Source organism: Carassius auratus, chromosome 41, assembly GCF_003368295.1.
Source record: "Carassius auratus strain Wakin chromosome 41, ASM336829v1, whole genome shotgun sequence".
In the NCBI taxonomy this organism is placed as follows: Eukaryota; Metazoa; Chordata; class Actinopteri; order Cypriniformes; family Cyprinidae; genus Carassius; species Carassius auratus.
In genome coordinates, this window is record NC_039283.1 from 12233408 (window position 1) to 12253436 (window position 20029).

The window sequence follows — 20029 nt, forward strand, 5'->3', positions numbered from 1 at the left end:
TTTTGTAAAACTAATAAAATTCTTAAAGTTAAGTTTGCCAGAGCAATTTTTAAGAAGGTATAGAAGTTCTCAGAGTGCACTTTATATTTTTCAGATACCATAGATTAAAGTGTGATGACCTTTAAAGGGATAGTTCACCCGAGAAAAAAAAAAAAACAATGAATAGAATTCTGTCATCATTTACTCATGTTGTTCCTGTATGACTGACTGATTCTGTGGAACACCAAAGAAGATATGCTAACTAAAACAAGTTCAACTTAATCTACAGCACAGATGGAATCACGTTTTCTTTAATGAAATCCAGATAGTTTCTTTCTGTGTGTGTGGTTGTGTGTATCTGTTTGCGTGTGTTGGCTCTAACACCAGAGTGTGTGCCTAAACATTCTAGACCATTCAAAGATACATCTAGAAACTGCATCATGTTTATTTAACTTTATCAGCAGTCGTCTTTGTTAGCACTCCACTGCTTTGACAGTGAATTCTGCTGTGTTGTGGCCTTGGTTGACCAGGGCTGGGATTGATTGCTTTAACGTACAACTGACAGACATGGCAGTCCTAATGGCTTTGTATGACACTCTGTCAATTTGTTGATGACTGCTGAGCCCAGTACAGCAATAAATCCTAGAAATGACTGAATGGAGGTGAGAGATCAGAGCAGACTGATTGCATTAATTCTTTATGCGCTAGGCCTAAATTAATTGTTGTATTTATTTGAAGAATGTCCTGAGAATCATGTGGTGTTTATTTATTTTTTTGCTTGTTTGCTTGGTTGTTGTTGTTTTTTTTATGCAATTTTCAAAAAAGTTTAAATGTAATGACAAAAAAATTTAAGGTGAATTGTTATAACACAATAGTGTTCTAATCATTATTTTCAGGAACATTTATTTATTTATTTATTAAAGTTAAAAATGTTATATATTTAATTTTATATTATATATTTATAATATAAATGTTATAAATGTTATATTTTTGGCTGTTGTTTTTTTTTTTTTTATTTTTTTTTTTTGATCTGATCATAATAACTTTGATTTGGTTTGGTTTTCCAAATAACAATAAACTTTTTTTTTTTCTTTATCTGATTTGTGTTTGTTTTCTGATAAATAGTAATAAACGTTTATCCCTTTTATCAGCAATTAAAATTTAATTACTTCATTCTTAATTAATTGATGCTGATTGATTCTTTGAAATTTTTTTATACTATATTCTTCTTAGAAACTAATCTCCACCCAGTGACTGTTAGCTTTACATTTCTTACTTTCCCCTTCCTTTCCAGATCCGTCCTACCAGAGATGCTAGTGAATTGTTGACAGAGAGTTAACACACACCTGTCTCTCTGGGCGCTGTCCTATGGCTCATGGGGTTGACCTGTGAAAAGCAGTCAAGCTGGACACCGCCGCATCGCCCCCGACTGCCAGAGCCTCAGCCTCAGCCTCAGCCCTGCCCATCCCGCTCTCCCCCAGGAACCCTCATCCTCACTGCCAGCCCCTCTGGAACACACACACCACTGCTCCAGACCACCAGGAGGAGGAGTATGTAAGCGAGGCCACTGCCAATTATGCTTCCAGGAATTGCAGGGATGCAGAAACCATCACAGGTAAGAGTGTGCAAAGTCCAGCTGGACTGTGAAACTGCATGGGGTCATTGCTGTGGGTTGACATGGTTACCGTCATGGCATCAGTGGTTATATATTGGGTATATCATAGATCTGTGTCCATTACTGCAAACTTTGTTTTGTTTTTATTTGTTTGTTTGTTTTTCCTAATCAAAATGAAGTGTGAAAATTATTTCACATTTATCGAAAAATATTATTTTAGATGAATTAAGTCCTAATGTAAATTACTTAATGGGATAGTTCACCCAAAATTGAAAATGTTCATCATTTATTCACACTCAAGATCCAAATTTATATGAACACAAAACAATGGTAGCCACTGCTGGTAGTCATTGACTTCTATAGTGTGGAAATAAATACTATGGAAGTCAACGGCTACCAGCAGTTGTTTGGCGAGGGAAATAATATTTCAATATGATTTTTATTTTTTTTGGCCCGTTTATGAAGTAAGACCATTTTTGATTAAATTGCCCCATGCTAATTATTCACACACACACACACACACACACACACACACACACACACACACACACACACACACACACAAATGAAAAAAGTTCTGAAAACGTGAGAAATGGAAAAAAGTTTTGTACAAGCATATACATAACTTTTGAAAAAAGTGAGAAATGAAAAATGACTTCTTACTGAAGAGTAACCTGTTGCATCTAATAAGACGTTCTGAAAGACAAAGTCACTCCCCTCAGTTTTTCAGCATGATTATTGCTGTATGGACAGCCTACACACACACACCCAAACACACACAGCTCTATTATTTATGAATCTAGGTCTCTTCAAGAGTCATAAACTTTATTATCTGTGCTGCACGATTCTGAGCCAACACTGATCCCTGACCTGTGCTGTCGTTAGTCTCATGTTTCTTTAGCATCAGTGCTGGATTCTGTTTTGATCATCTTGATTATTATTATTATGTGACACATTCAACTGATCTGGGTCAGCAGTAAAAGACTTCTAAATATTTTCTCTGACATAAACCCTTTTCTCCTTGGTCATACGTTTGGAAAGATCTGACCCACTAACTCTCTCTCTCTCTCAGAGTCAGAGGTTTTCCACTTACAGTGCTGAAAATAGCTGTTGTCTGGCTGGAATTGTGGCTCTTTGTTCCAGTGTTGTAGAGGTGCTCAGGTCAGGTGATTACAATGATGATATGATTACAGTGATGATATGCAGAATGTGGACGTTCATTTTGGTTATTTTTCCAAAACCGACAACTGACGCTCACTAACCGATTATTAACCATTAACCGAAAATATTATTTTAAATTAGAATTGAATTAAATTAGAAAGGATAAGTGTCTGTGACCCTTTAAAAATACTAACATTTGTTTCCCGGGGATTCATTTTATATGTACAAAAAGCAACAAAGAACATAATATGAGGATTCACATGGTCTTCATTTCGCATCACGCACCTGCAGCGCTTCTGTGAGCAGAGAAAAACATAATAAAGCTAGGGTATATATAGTGAATAAATAGGCCTATACGAGAAATGAATTTTTCAGACGAAAAATGGTTTCGCAATTCCGCTTCATTTTTGTGCTGTGTGAAAGGACACAGACGGCAGAAAGCGGCATCCTATTTTTCTCTAGGCTTATTTTATGCACAAAGATTTGTTTTAATTGTGAATGTATACAAATAAAGGCAAACCATTTACAATTCTGATTATCTTTATGACTAAATGGAGAAGTTGCTTCCACTGTTAGGAAAAAAAAAGTGATTGCGTTGGCGCTGCATGTGTGCACAAAGTTGACAATCCCGCCGGTTGGTTACCATAATAAAATACAGTCATTCAAACATATGGAATAATAAAAAAAAAAACACAGCTCAGTTTAAATATGTAATAAAATCTGTGCTGTTAAGTGTTATCACCGTAACGCCATGATGTTATGCAAAACATTGAGTTTTACTTGGATATTGGAATGTGAGTGAAGTAGGCTATAATTTGATTTTGTGTTGAATGAGAGACCCAACGCTGGTTTCAGTTTCGTTTTAGCCTATATAAATTCGTTTTGGCTTGTCATTTATGTTGCTGTAACGTCTTATAGGCTATGTTTTAGTTCTTGTTCTTTTTTAAATAGGCTACTGTTAATTGAAAGGATTTGTTGTGGAGTGAGGTGAACTAAAATAGCATAGCTATGTTTACAGTGTTTATTATAATGTTTGTAAACATTTCGCATTGGCATTAGGCCAATTTCTAAATGAAATAAAATGCGCATAGCATAGCCTACGCATAGCATAGCCTATTTTAACAATACAACAAACATTTTTTAATATTTAGTAAATTACTGAAAATAAATAAATAACTTCGTATACTGTTTAGCTGATTGTATTAATCGGTCAAAATTCTTAATGGTTGGTTAACTGGTTAAAATTTACATCCCTGATGTAGACCGTTCTGACTCCGTGTTAGCTGTACTGTACCAAGCACTGAGCATTCTAGCCAATTGAGTGCATGAATGCAATGGCCAATCAGAGGTGTCATCATTCTCTGTTTTTCTTTTTGTTTTGTTTTTTAGCATGAGTTCTGCATGATTGTGAATCCTTTCATAATAACCAACAAGTATATTTTATAAAATTCTGTAAATAATTCCCTTTATATTTTGACAGATAAGAGATCATTATACTATAAAACATCCTGTATGTTTCAGAACTCAAAACTTTCTCGTTAGTCTAAAAACAGCTTAAATTGAAGCCTGTCTGCAAAAACAACAGGTTGTGGAATGTGCCACGTTATGACTTAATAGTGTAGCTAAACACCACCTCCACAGAAGATCAACGCCTGCTTCTACATCACTGCCTGTTTAGCCCCATCCACCAATTTGTGCCTGCAGTAAATAAACAATGAGGGCGGCAAATCCAGGTCTACCCAGAAACTAAAAGATAAAGATGGATCTGAAGACAACAAGACGCTGTACAGTGGCAAATTGTGGGGGAAAAATGTCTGCATTTCCTTCCTTCTGATCCCAACATTGGGAAAGAGTGGATTTACATTTATTTTTAATGAAGTTCCAATCCACGTCAGTAAGAACTTGGTCCTTTGTTTACTTCATTTACTGCGGATTTGTTTACAAACAAGGCAAAATTCGACACAGGATTTTCAGAAAGATTGAAACAAAAAGATGATGCTGTGCTGACTATATTGGATCCGACAGTAATGTCGCAATACACAAGTGTGAGTAATTGTTTTTATTATATGGTCTCTATTGCTTTGTCTGGTATCACTGATCATTTGATATATAGTAAGTATTTATGCGTTTTTAACCTTAATCACAGCAGTGTCCATTTATGAAGGACATGGACTGTCAAACATAAACGACTGTTAATCATAGCAGTGGGCATTTACTTCCAAGTCTACAATCTGCCACGTCTATTCAAACAGAGCGTTTCATCATAAGTGGACCTCTGAGAACAGTACAAAATAAAACAATGGAGCAAGTTCTTACTGATGCGGTCTGCTCTTTCCACTCTTTCCACTCTTTCCTAATGTTAAGATCTTGATAACATTAGAAATTGACTTCTGAGAACAGTACAAAAGAAAAAAAGAAACAAATGCACAACCCCTTTAAATTAGGAATTGGATCCAAACGGGTGATAATTGATAACCAAAGCAATGGATGTGCACTTAACTGAGACTGCCCTGCTCTCGGTGTCAGGTTCTTGGTAAGGGAGGAACTCAGGTGCAGACAGGGATTCTCAAACAAAGGGTTTATTACAAAAAGGGGAAAACAAAACCCACGAGGGGGAAAACAACAGCTAGGGCAGGAACTAAACAACTTAACAGGGCAGGATTGATAAGACAAACAAACTCTTGACACTAACTACAAACACTCACGGTAATACAAGGACTTCAGAGGGTACAGCACAATCTCACACACGATCACATAAGTAGAACACATCTGAGAAACACATAAGTAACACAAGTAGTACAATGAACCGACGCAAGACAGAGCACACTAGGAGATCTAAATAGGGGAACTAATCAAGACACGGCAGGTGTTACAGATAGGACAATCACGACACGACTAGGATGACAAGGGGGGCGGGGCAAGGGAACAAGACAACACAAGCACATGGCCCAAAGACAAGGCCATGCGCTTGTAGACAAAACATGGGTCTGCCATGATCCTGCCTCAAGACTAGGAAAAATCAAGGACACGAGGGCAGAATCATGACAGAACCCCTCCCTTAAGGAGCGGCTTCCAGACGCTCCTCAAGGGAACATCAGACACGGGACATGACTGACATGACAGACTGGGACACGGACACAAACCAACAAGACATGACGAACAACAACAAGGGCAAACATGAATACACAACGGCAGGGTTGGGGTGACAAATCAAAAAAAACAAACAGGGAAGGGGAGGGGGCGGGACCACAAAGTTCATGGGGGACAGACCAGGGCGGGTGGGAGGGGTAGGAATCTTAGGAGGACAGGACAAAGGCTGACGACGGGGGGTACGGGCAGGTCTGGGTGGTGAGGGGCGGGGAGGGGTCTCGGGACAACTGACCGGGGACATGACGGGAGCAGACAAGGGACGCGGGGCAACACTTACGGGACCCGGGGCAAGACTTACGGGACACGGGGAGACGACATCTACTGGACACGGGGGGACAACATCTACTGGACACGGGGGGACAACAGGACACATGACTACATCAGCAGGACACGGGGCTACACTCACGGGACACGGGGAGACGACATCTACGGGACACGGGGAGACATTAACGGGACACGGGGAGACATCAACAGGACACGGGGCCACATCAACAGGACACGGGGAGACATCAACAGGACACGGGGCCACATCAACAGGACACGGGGAGACAACGGCTGGACACTTAGGACTTCTGGGGACAGGGTCAGGGGACAAGACAGGACTGACGGGGATTTCTAAAATTTGGACAAGACGGGACAAATAATCAGAAAATGCTTTAGCAGCTAGGACAATTGGCATCTCCTTATGAGATGAAACCGACTGTACAAGAGTCTTTGCTGCAGAGTCGGCCGCGGCTCTCTCCTCCGCTCTCACGACTGCCGACTTGCATACAGCTTTCTTTCCCGGCTCGGGCACGCTAGCGCTCACCGCTGCTGACTCGGACACGCTCACTGCTGCTGGCTCGGGCACGCTCACTGCTGCTGGCTCGGGCACGCTCACTGCTGCTGGCTCGGGCACGCTCACTGCTGCTGGCTCGGGCACGCCAGCGCTCTCCGCTGCTGGCTCGGGCAAGCTCACCGCTGCTGGGTCGGGCACGCCAGCGCTCACCGCTGCTGGCACGGGCACGCCAGCGTTCTCCGCTGCTGGCACGGGCACGCCAGCGCTCACCGCTGCTGGCACGGGCACGCCAGCTCGCTCCGCTGCTGGCACGGGCACGCCAGCTCTCTCCGCTGCTGGCACGGGCACGCCAGCTCTCTCCGCTGCTGGCTCAGGCACGCTCACCGCTGCTGACTCGGGAGGAGACAGGGTCACAGGACCGGCAGGCCCCTTCTTCTTCCTCTTCCTCCTCGGGCGCGGTGCAGAGGCTACAGCTGGGTCAGAGGCGGGTTGGGGGAGTTTGGTCTCGGACAGGGCAGACTCGGACGCCGAAGACTCTGAAGCCGACTCCCATGAAAACCGTCTCCCTCGTTTCATGGGGAGACTGCTGGCTGAGGAGGGCACCTCAGGACTCCGGGAGGGGCTTGCCTGACCCCCCAGGGTTGCCACGGCCAGGACACGACCCTCCGGGATCGCCGGCAGCTGGGTAGGTGGGGACCTCTGGGGCTCCTCCTCTCGCCCGCTCACTCCGGAACGACCTCCCCTGGTCCCCCGGAACACCACAAGGCGAGAGCCCTCAAAACAATCTCGCTGGCTGGCTGATGCCATCCAGCATTGCCTCCTGTCTGCTGAGTTCCTTGGTGGTCGGTTCATTCTGTCAGGTTCTTGGTAAGGGAGGAACTCAGGTGCAGACAGGGATTCTCAAACAAAGGGTTTATTACAAAAAGGGGAAAACAAAACCCACGAGGGGGAAAACAACAGCTAGGGCAGGAACTAAACAACTTAACAGGGCAGGATTGATAAGACAAACAAACTCTTGACACTAACTACAAACACTCACGGTAATACAAGGACTTCAGAGGGTACAGCACAATCTCACACACGATCACATAAGTAGAACACATCTGAGAAACACATAAGTAACACAAGTAGTACAATGAACCGACGCAAGACAGAGCACACTAGGAGATCTAAATAGGGGAACTAATCAAGACACGGCAGGTGTTACAGATAGGACAATCACGACACGACTAGGATGACAAGGGGGGCGGGGCAAGGGAACAAGACAACACAAGCACATGGCCCAAAGACAAGGCCATGCGCTTGTAGACAAAACATGGGTCTGCCATGATCCTGCCTCAAGACTAGGAAAAATCAAGGACACGAGGGCAGAATCATGACACTCGGTTACTGAAGCCATGCAACAGGCAAGAGCAGCTTCCAAATCCTCAGTACTCATCTTGCTGGATCTGTCTGGTGCTTTTGACACCGTTAATCACCAAATTCTACTGTCCACCCTCAGAAAGAAGGACATCTCTGGAACCACACTCCTGAGGTTTAAGTCCTGCCTCTCAGATAGATCCTTCAGGGTGTCTTGGAGGGGTGAAGTTTCTAAGTTACAACTTCTTGCTACTGGGGTTCCTCAAGGCTCAGTACCTGGACCACTTCTCTTCTCCATCTACATGACGTCATTAGAATCTGTCATTCAGAAGCATGGCTTTTCCTATCACTGCAATGCTGATGACACTCAGTTCTACTTCGCATTCCAACCAGATGACCTGATGGTAGCTGCTCGCAATTGCAGCCTGTTTGGGTGACATTTCTAGCTGGATGAATGACAATCACCTTCAGCTCAACCTTACTAAGACAGAACTGCTGGTGGCTCCAGCTAACCCATCGTTTCATCACAACTACTCTATACAGCAGGGTTAATCAACTATAACTCCTTCCAGGACAACCAGAAACCTAGGAGTTGTGATTGATCATCAGTTAAGCTTCACAGACAATATTGCTACAACGACCCGGTCCTGCAGATTTGCCGTATACAACATTAGGAAGATTAGACCCTTCCTGTCAGAGCAAGCCACACAACTTCCTGTCCAAGCTCTTGTTCTCTCTAGACTGGACTATTGTAATGCTCTCCTGGCGGGGCTTCCAGCATGTACTATTAAGCTTCTGCAACTGATCCAGAATGCAGCAACGAGGGTTGTCTTCAATGAGCCAAAAAAAGCTCACATTACTCCTTTCCTCATCAGGTTACACTGGCTACCAGTAGCCACTCGCATCAAATTCAAGGTACTGGTTGGCTACAAGAAGACCACTGGTGCAGCACCAATATACCTAAACTCACTAGTTCAAACTTATGCGCCCTCCAAAAACTTGCGTTCTTCAAGTGAACGATGCCTTGTGGTGTCATCCCAAAGACGTTCAAAATCACTCTCATGTGCCTTATTCTGGACTGTGCTCAGCTGGTGGAATGACCTCCCAATCTCAATTCGAACAGCTTAATCTTTACTCATTTTCAAAAAAACATCTAAAGACTCTTCTTTTTTGCCAGCACATGACCAACTAAAACTAGCACTTACCTTTTCTTGTCTATCCTATATAAAAAAAAAGAAAAAAAAACTTGCTATGGTTTCTGTGCTAGACTAACTGAGACTTGTCATGGCACTTGTATACTGTTGTTGTTCTCTCGTTGGTCTGATGACTAATGACTAAATGTAAATGTGACAAGAAATAAATCTGTTATATCAAAAAAGATCTGTGCATTAATTCTTGGAGTGTAAATGCAGATTAAAAGACCTGCCACTTCTTATTAATTCTTTGTCATGCTGTCTGGTCTCTGTTTCCCTGGGTGTCCACTAGTGGGCTCACTTCCCCTTAGACACCTGACCGTAGGCACTACAATTCCCACTAGCCTTGTCCCTTCATCACAGTAATTGCACTCCTGCTAATTGCACCAGGTGCCTCAACTTATTAGTCATTAGCCTCCCTATATTAACCAGTCTTTTCCTGTTGTCTGCATGGAGTCATTTCCTTCCATTTACGTCCGTACCCAGTCCTCTCGTCTTCCGAGTTCCTCGTATTCCAAGTTCCCGTTCCTGTTCCTCTTCCTGTCCCTTCCTTTGTTTGTTTATTTGGATTGTTTTCTGGTTTTGACCCCGACTTGTTTTGATTACGATTTGGATTACCCCAGTAAAGAACATACTGGAGGAGTGAGTGGTCAATCCACGCCGCTGCACAAGATGGCCGCCAGTCCAGAGTCATGGCACAAGATGGCTGCTTGTCCAGTGCCTCTGCACAGAATGACAGCCACAGTTGACCCTCTAGTCAGGTTCCCGTTGACCCTCGAGAGTCGAGTCAGGTTCCCGTTGACCCTCCAGAGTCGAGTCAGGTTCCCGTTGACCCTCCAGAGTCGAGTCAGGTTCCCGTTGACCCTCCAGAGTCGAGTCAGGTTCCCGTGGACCCTCCAGAGTCGAGTCAGGTACCCGTGGACACTCCAGAGTCAGGGTTAGTCACCGTTGACCTTCCAGAGTCAGGGTTAGTCACCGTTGACCTTCCAGAGTCAGGGCTAGTCACCGTTGACCTTCCAGAGCCAGGGCTAGTCACCGTTGACCTTCCAGAGTCAGGGCTAGTCACCGTTGACCTTCCAGAGCCAGGGCTAGTCACCGTTGACCTTACAGAGTCAGAGCTAGTCACCGTTGACCTTCCAAAGTCAGGGCTAGTCACCGTTGACCTTCCAGAGTCATGGCTTGCCACCGTTGACACTCCGGAGTCAAGCCAAGTCACTGGTGAAATTCATGGACAAACTCCAGTCACCAGTATTCTTCATGAACAAAGTCAAGTCACCAGTGATCTTCATGGGCAAGGTCAAGTCTCCGACCATCTTCATGGGCAAAGGCAAGTCACCAATAATCTTCATGAACAAATGCAAGTCACCAATGATCTTAATGAGCAGAGTCAAGTCAGCATTGATCTTAATGAGCAGAGTCAAGTCAGCATTGATCTTCTTGAATCCAGTTTAAACACCACGGAAGAGAGACTACCAGAGCCTCTCCACGTCTCTGCTGAACTACCAGAGCCTCTCCACGTCTCTGCTGAACAACTAGAGCCTCTCCTCGTCTCGGCTGAACTACCAGAGTCTCTCCTCACCTCTGCGGAACTTCCAGAGCCTCGTCACGTCTCAGCCGAACTCTGAGCGCTCAACTGATTGTGGCCACAGAGGCTACTCTTAACCTTAACTTGTTCATGTTCTCTGCTTCAGACAGATGTGGTGGTCTTCTGCGCCGCCCTGGTGGGCTTCTGTTGACCGCATGGAAGTGGTGGTCTTCTGCTCCACCCTGGTGGGCTTCACGTTATGCCCTTCCTGGACTTGTGTTTTGTTGTTGTTTTGTTTCTCTTCTGTCTGTTTCCATCTATGGACCTGGCCCTCCGTCCCTCCCCCTGATCCTCCGCCGGTCCACCTCCCTCCTGGGTTTCTTGTCTTTGTCTTTCTTTCTGTTTCCCTCTAAGGACCTGGCCCTCCGTCTCTCCCCCTGATCCTCAGCCAGTCCACCTCCCTCCTGGGCTCCTTGTTTTTGTGTTAGCACTTCTTGTCCCTGTTTCCCAATTTTACCTGGTCCTCTTGTCTTTGTTTCCTCATTTTATCTAGTGCTCTTGTCTCTGTTTCCCCATTTTACCTGGCCCTCCGTTCCTTCCCCTGGTCCTCCACCGCTCCACCTCCCTCTTGGTTTCTTCTTGGGTTTAGGTGGAGCATCTGGTAGCTGCTCCGTGGAGGAGGGGGTAATGTCACGCTGTCTGGTCTCTGTTTCCCTTGGTGTCCACTAGTGGGCTCACTTCCCCTTAGGCACCTCACCGTAGGCACTACAATTCCCACTAGCCTTGTCCCTTCATCACAGTAATTGCACTCTGTAATAATAAAAACTTCCTAATCATCGGGATGAAGGAGGCGGGAACCGGCAGACAATCAAACATCATTTTAATAATTCAAAATAAACACAAAACAGTGCATCAGCCCCTCACAGATGACTGATGCGCACAAATAAAAACCAAACACAACTAAAAGCCCAGGCCTGGTCCTCTCTCGTCCTTCACTGTCGTCGCTCCAGTTTCATATCCTTCCATCTCCTATGTGGGACTCTGGCTTGTTTGGATTACGATTTGGATTACCCCAATAAAGAACATACTGCTATTGGATCTATCTTTCCCTGTGTTTCACTGGGTCACGATCGTCACATTCTTATTGTGTTTTTTTTCCCCTTCATTAGTAACTTTTCTCTTGACGATTTTTTAAAGCCAAGCTACATGCAATTTTAATATGTATTTATAATTATTTTGTCATTAATAATTAGCTGTTGTTGGATTATTTTTTTTCTAAATTAGTTAAAATTATCTTCCACAAATTTTTAATCTAAAGTTCTGTCATTAAACTCTAGATGAAGCAAGTCCACAGGTGCAAACTTAGGGGCTGTTCACAAATTGGTTTTGCACACTCAAGCTCGTTATTTTATATGAAGACGTGTGCCAGGGATAATGGAAGCGATGTGGTGCAATGCGCACGGTGTGCAACGCATTCATTTTTTCATAAAAAGTTAAAAAGGTGTCTGTGTTTGTGTGTGTGTGTGTGTGTGTGTGCGCGTGTGTGTGTTATACTGTGGATATATGGACAATAGCACAGCAGTGCATTTAAATAGGACTGCACATCCAACTGCTTTCATTCCATTCATTGGAGATAGATTTAACGTCATTGGCAAATGTAACAGAATTTTTGGCACCAGTTTTAAGCTGCCGTAGTCGTCTCCTGGAGCCCTTGACAAAGAGGCTCTCATAAATTTTCTCTGCTCGGTTTTTAAGGGTTTGTAGCTGTGTAACCCTACTATAATTATGTGTGATGAGAATTTAGATGCAAGATGACTGTTTTTGGTCACTTCCTTAGTTAGAGTATAGAAAGGCAGGGTGGGAAAGAGACCTCGGATCAGTTCTAATTTGTTTTGGGTTGTACCCTGTCTTATTGTTAATAGCTGATCCCACAGTTCAGTCATGCACTGTGAAATCACCTTAATATTCTAGAAGAATGAAGCATTTAATGTAACTGTATGATGGACATTATATTTTGAAGTTGAAAAATATATCAGTACCAAATGGGTTATATTATTATTTATATATTATTTGATGATGATGATGGGAAAAAAAAACTATATATATATATATATATATATATATATATGTAGGAAGATATCTTTATTTAGACAATTGTTTAAAGGGGGGGGGGGGTGAAATGCTATTTCATGCATACTGAGTTCATGCATTTGCCAGTATGCTCCTATGACATGAAAATAAATATCAGCTTATCAATATGAATTATAAAATGCATTCTTAATGTAGACTTAGATGGTGAGATCCCTGACATTCGAGTTTCATTTTGTACATTAAATGAGTTGGGACTGGTTCGTTGGTTTTAAGTTGAGTACTTGAGCAGTAATCACTAACTCTGATTTAATCCATTCAAGGTTTAACTGAGATTTCCTCTGCTGTTATTGCAAACTGTCAGTTGACTGAATTTGCATAGTGGAAATACTAGGCTGCCATTTTTTCCTGCTCCTGACAAATGGTCTTTAATGAAACAGTGAGAGGCTTCCTAAGCTTTACCTTCTAAAAAGTATATATACCATTTGCCAAGACTTTAGATTTTGAACTTGTTTTGTTGTTACTATTGTAATCATAATTAGATTTTTACATTTGCAGATAAAAATTATACCACTAAATTAAATACTTTTTGTGGATCCGCTGGAACACTGTTTTTAAAGGGATAGTTCACCTAAAAATGAAAATTTTATATTCATCTGCTTACCCCCAGGGCATCCAAGATGTATGTGACTTTGTTACTTCGGTAGAACACAAACTGAGATTTTTAAAACAAACCGTTGCAGTCTGTCAGTCATATAATGGATGTGAATGAGAATCGTGGCTAAAACATAAACAAAACCAAATTAAACCCTGCGGCATGTGACGAAACATTGATGTGTAAAGACACAAAATGATCGGTCTGTGCAAGAAACTAAACAGGATTTTTTTTACCTCTGATGCTCTGATTCTTTCTTTCTTTCTTTTTTATATATACATACTTCATAAGGTAAGTAATAATGTCTTCAGCTAGACTGATAATTAATTGATTAGAGGAAATGTGGGAGTTTGGTGTGGTTTGGATTTTGTGACCAGCCCTTCCTCAACTGAAGGGCACGGCTGACGGTGAGTGAGTGAGATAATTGGCCCACCCCCACCCCACAGCATTGTGTTTTCAAAGTTTTGCTTTCATATGTGATAAAATATGTTGGTTAGAGTGTTGGAATGTTACAGACTCATTAGCTTATGTAAATCTTTAGGTCATCTGACCTAGTTTTCTTTAAACTGACCAGACACGACACCATCTAGTGGATGTCCAGAGTTAATGGTGATGGCTGATGCATTGCATTTTCACACATTTTTTTTGCAGCAGTTCTTAAACACTGAGCACTGTAACTATTTTTGTTTGCTTTTAGTAACTGTGTGAAATACAGCAGGCAGACATGTCTGAAGAGCAGGTTAGCATTTGATCTCTCAGCTGGCTTTCATTTTTGAACTTTGACAAATATTCATTAACTAGTTCAAATTGAAGTATTAAAGTTCAAATTGAGTTTAAATAGTTACATGTTTTGTGTATGTGTGGTTCAGGCAATTTGCTAAGGTCTTCCACATAAAATGGAGCTTACTTTATAGTCAATCTAACTTTTGAGATCTAATATTTTAAAACAATATACTTGATGTGCTGTTGAATATCAGACTTTCAGAAATATGCTCTGACAATATCTCAAACATTACATCATCAAAAATCAACACACAGTGTTTTAGAATGTGAATGTCAAGTGTGTGGCTTGTGTAACATGATGTATAGCTGTGAGATGTTGAAACATTTAAGGAACCTGTCAAGCAGTCTGTATGTTGATGTAGTAACACCATCATTAGTGTTGCAATGGAAAACTTCACATGTCAGACACCAGTAATTCTGCTCCTGACCACATTTTTATGCTTCTTTAGTTTGTTTACTTCTCTTAACTACTTTAGGCTTTGACTTGGTCCACTGTTGTCCTCAGAAACAGGTCTGGTCTGGGTCAAGTCATTCAAGGTCAAGTTTGTGTTTGAGGATTAATACAGTTGTATAGTCAACTTTAGTTTTGATGCAGTCACTGAGGTCAAACTGTCTGTTCTGACTCGCAGGAAAGATTATAATTCCCAAAACAGTAATATTGTTTGACTGCCGTTGTCATAGTAATGAACCACTGTTTGTGTGGTTAGTCAAGGCTGTGCTTTAATGGGAAGCACAATACTGGTAATTTTTTTTTTTTTTTTTTTTTTTTTGCCTTAATTTACATATAAGAAAGTGGGGGGAATTGGATTGAGGTATGACCCAGGACAAATTTGTACATTGTTCTCTCTGTACTAACAGCTCATTCCTGTGCCCCGACTCAGTAACTTGCAATCTTATTGGCAAATCTTCCAAAAGTATTTGAGATTTACAGTGAGATGGCATTACACTTCATTTCAGCAGCTGTCGACTGCCATCTGATTGGCTCTTTCCCAAAGATTCCCATTTATCTCCTCATGGCAGTCATCTGTGCATGTGTTCTGATGCACGTTGGCGTTTCCCACATGTCTTCTCATGTTCTTACTGCTGAGTCATGAAAGCCTTTTGTGTCCTCAAATAAATAGGGAACGCATTAGGAAAATAACCAGGTACATTAGGAAAATAACCATAACACTTTCAACTCTACTAGACTTGATATTATACAAACTATTGTAGACTCTATTGGAAGTCCTGTTTTGACTTCGTTCATCTAATGAAATTTTTAATTGCTGTCATTACTTAGTGTTTAATAGGTGTGTAGTTTTGTCAGGTGGTGTTCTCTATCAGGTAACTTTCTTAATTTTGTGCCTACTGCTTACCATCTGTTAACTGTGTCACATGCAAAGCTAAAGCGCTTTTGAAATTACTCTTGATAAGAGTGTCAACTAAAAACTGTACCTTGACTGTATCTGTATCTAGATTATTGTCTGTTGTGTGTGAATGTTTGTGTGTTTTCAGCTGTTCACGAGTTGTCTGCAGCTTGTGGCCAAAAGTTCAACCCCGCTCTGAACTTGAGTTCCAACTAAAGTACCAGCCACTGACATTAAACCACCTTGACATTCTCTGTTTGACTTGTGCTACAGAGAAAGAGGGAGAGAAGTTCTAGTCGGGAAAGTAATTGCTGTGAGACTTTGCCACAGTTCATCTGCAAAAAAAAAAAAAAAAAAAAAAAGTTTTTCTTTTTTTTTGTTTAATCACATTTACATATTATATTTGTAAATTACATTTATATGAGAAATGTAAAATGTAAAGTTAAATATACTTTACATTTTACATGAATACATATGCTATTGATTCCCATACCTGTATACTGATGCTTCTGTTATATGCATAACTATTGGAGTAAAGTGTTATTATTATTATTATTATTATTATCATTATTATTATTATTATTATTATTATTATTATATTTTCAGTTTTGTTAAAAATGTCTTAAAATTATATTATATTTGTATATACTATTTACAATTTGTTTAATAATAATAATTATCATAATAATATGAATAACTTTATGTGTACTGCAGATTACCCTCTGTGCTTCAGGGTTAAGGCCAAGTTCAATTTCATTAGGTTCCTTATAGAAATATTTAAATATTCATTGTTTAAATATTTGTGTTAATTAATGGCATATTATTTGAGTATTTTATAATAATCATAATACATTTGTTTATTATTATTATTAGTGTAATGTATACTCAGTTTATTTTAGATTTTAGGATTGAATTGGATTTTGAATTCTGTTTCCAGACTTTTTGACCTAAATGTATTATTTATATATATATATATATATATTGCATCTAAAATACTGTGTAGATTCAAGCATGTACCATTTTTGAGATATTTATGTTGCTTCTCTTCCTTTCCTTCGTATGCTCACTGACATGCTAAACAGCTGTTAAACTACTAGATTTATCTCTGAGCCAGTTCCCCTGAGGCTGTCTAACTTCCTGCCTAACACACGCCCCCTAAAACCCCTGATCTGCAGCCCGTTTTGCATGAAGTACTGTAAGTCACATATGTTTTTTAATAAAAATAAAAAACTGATCCAGGGTCAGGGGGACAGGAACAATGAGCACTGAAGCTGACTGGCCTGAGAGAATCTCAGTCTATGTTTAGTGAGGGGCCATGTGATTGATGTCATCAGCATGCCAGACATGGCTGGGCTGTGTCCGCGTTTGCTCACTGCCTCCTCCCTCGTCTTTTCACTCTCCCTCTCTTTCTCCCATAACCACTCGTTCTCTCGACGCCTTGTCTAATCCTGAAGAAGAAGAAAATGTAAGTTTGGGAGAGTGAACAGAGAGCCCGTGGCTGCAGCACCATGAGTGAGTACTGCTGTTCTTCACTCTCACTGGACTTTTGCTCACTATCAGACTTTTTTTTTCCGCCGGTGTCCAACCGTAGGCAGAGATTTTGTGAAGATGACCTTCTGTGCTTCAGGGTTAAGGCTAAGTTGTTGTCTTTAGGGTTCATGTAACTGAGTTTGTAAGTTGGCAGATTGTGGGGTTTTTTTTTTTATGCCTTCATGTTATAGTTCATGATTTATGGTTAATTTATTTTAGATTAGAAAGTTTCAGTCCTTTTCTTAGAGATTCTTTGTGTATGTTTCCCCGCAGACAGATGTTTGTAGTTTTTTTTTTTTTTTTCATTTTAACATCTTGCCATCATGCACACATAAAGTTGGATTCCAAATCTAAATTAAAAACATAAAAAAAGACAAATTGGCTAAGAACTATGTAGGTTTTGGGTAAAAATAAAACAAGCATTTGAAGCATTGTCTACGTTGCCTACTTGGTACAGAATGTGAGATTTCCATGCTTCCATTGGAACACAAAATGCTCTTTGGGTCATTCTCAAATCATGATGAGCTGCGTTTTTACACAAGCTTAATATGCATACAGCTTTTTTGGATATACTATATATACAATTATGTTATCATTAGGTTTGACCCAAATTTTTACACAATCTTGCTACGTGCAACTTTAGTACAAGCCAGTTTCATAACACTGTTCTTGGTGTATGTATGTATGTATACATGTAACATATATACTGTATATGTTACATGTATATGTGTGTGTAAAATTATACTGAGATCATTTTGATAGTATATTTATTCCAATAAAATTGATCATTTGAAAGTTGGGCCCCACTGTACATACATCTAGGTACCTGGTTTAGGTATTATTGTCTACTTCAAACTGTAGAAATTCTAAATGAGAATATAGTACAATATGCCTAGGTCTGTTACTTTCAGTAAACTGGTGTATTTCATCGGGTGTCTGTAATAGAACTTTTGCTGGTGTTCTGGATGGAACAGAGTCTTTAATGGTGAAGGAGAATGGAAGGGCAGCATGATTTTGTCTCTAGTGTTGTATAATACAAGCCTGAAATAATCACTCACACATGCAGTTGCTTTCCAGAGCAGATGGACAGTTTGACACGGTATTTCAACACATTGCTGTCCCCTAGGTTTAGGGTCAGGTTTAGGATTGGGGGATAGAATATACAGTTTTTACAGCATAAACATCATGACTATGGACAATCCCCATAAAACATGAAAACCCAGTGTGTGTGTGTGTGTGTGTGTGTGTGTTGCTGTGAATTTTTTTGCACTACAACTCATTTCAAGTCCTATGCAGGTTTTGTTTGGCCTGCTCTGAGATTTTGATCCAGTTGGCTCAAGTCAACAAAGAGTGCTTTTTGGTCAGATTTCAACTAACCGAAACCTTCACCCCATAGCTATTAAAAAAATAGATTTTTTATCTGTCAGAAAAAAGAATTAAAAATGACTGTTTTAAAGGTCCCGTTCTTCATGATCCCATGTTTTAAACTTTAGTTAGTGTGTAATGTTGTTGGTAGAGTATAAATAATATCTGTAAAATTCTAAAGCTCAAAGTTCAATGCCAAGCGACATATTTGATTTAACAGAATTCGCCTACAAAAAACGACCCGTTTGGACTACATCCCTCTAGTTCCTGCAGTAATGATGTCACTAAAACAGTTGGTTTTGACTAACCTCCGCCCACAGGAATACACAAAAAAGGGGGCGTGGTCTTGTTGCGCTCCGACGGAGAAGAAGGAAGAGCTGCGTTCGTGTCTGTCGCCATGTGTTGAAACGCTGTTATTTTCATCTCAGAGTCCAATCACCTTTGTTTGGGCTTCCAAGGGACGCTGTACTTGGAGATTAATGGTTACAATTTATGTTTAACTCGCTTCCCGAAAATTTAAATTCCAAATGTAAAACTAGCACATTTTGCTGAGGACAGCTTCTCAATCAGTTTAATGTCGGATTTGCACAAAGATTATTCTTATTCTTAAGTGTATTTTATTATTCAAGTTGGTGCGTTTAACAGTTTATGTAACTTATTACACAAAGGGCAACACTGTTTAGCTTTGTTAACTAGAGGTTAGGCTGTGCAAAAAAATCAAATGTGATTTTCATGCGCATCTCGTCAGTAAAAACGCTTTTGTGACTATAAATTAAATTAAAATTAAAAAATGTATGCATTTAGCAGACGCTTTTATCCAAAGCGACTTACAGTGCATTCAGGCAATCAATTTTTACATATCATGTGTTCCCGGGGAATCGAACCCCCAACCTTGCGCTTGCTTGCTTGCTAGCGCAGTGCTCTACCAGTTGAGCTACAGGAACACTAAAATAAATAATAAATACATCTCCTGCACATGCTCCTGCCCACTTGCTTCTCAAATCTAGCCCAATCGCACTACCAGGAGGGCAGCCTGCTCTGAGCTGGTGTCGAATCACAACACAGGAACCGCTGGCACAATCAGAACTCGTTACGTATTTCTGAAGGAGGGACTTTATAGAACAAGGAAGTCATCAGCCCGTTTTTATGACAGTGAAAACAGCGGTATACAGATAGGTGAATTGTGTGAAAATACTGTGTTTTTTTACACGCGAAACATGAACATGTTATATTGCACACTGTAAACACAATCAAAGCTTAAAAAAAAGCACAAAAAAACAGGACCTTTAACCTCGCTTGTAAAGATGTGAATTTACAGAGTAAGTTTTCCTTTCAGGGGCTTCATACTTTCCAGCTTAGAGTAGAGAAGAGTGCCTGAACCATACAAGACTATTAAGAAATTACAATCATATTAGTTTTCTAAATTATTCTTGCATATAACTGGATACAGATCAACTTTAAGAAAGACTTAACACTAGATCAGAGATTTGTACAGTGGCAGT

The 20029-nt window shown here is 40.8% G+C and overlaps 1 protein-coding gene across 4 annotated transcripts in view; it reads left to right on the top strand.

Annotated features, from left to right (window-relative positions):
* Window positions 1-1418: 1418 nt before the first annotated feature.
* The window catches only part of LOC113060093 (trafficking kinesin-binding protein 1-like), a 48785-nt gene continuing 30174 nt past the window's right edge, over window positions 1419-20029 (top strand). For 3 of the 4 annotated variants that reach the window (XM_026228914.1, XM_026228915.1, XM_026228920.1), the window contains exon 1: window positions 17019-17144. In XM_026228914.1, coding sequence (XP_026084699.1) covers window positions 17141-17144 — 4 coding nt within the window. In that variant the 5' untranslated portion in view covers window positions 17019-17140. Of the gene's footprint in view, window positions 1595-17018; window positions 17145-20029 lie in introns of those variants that run through there. The other variant, XM_026228919.1, reaches the window with a different exon arrangement.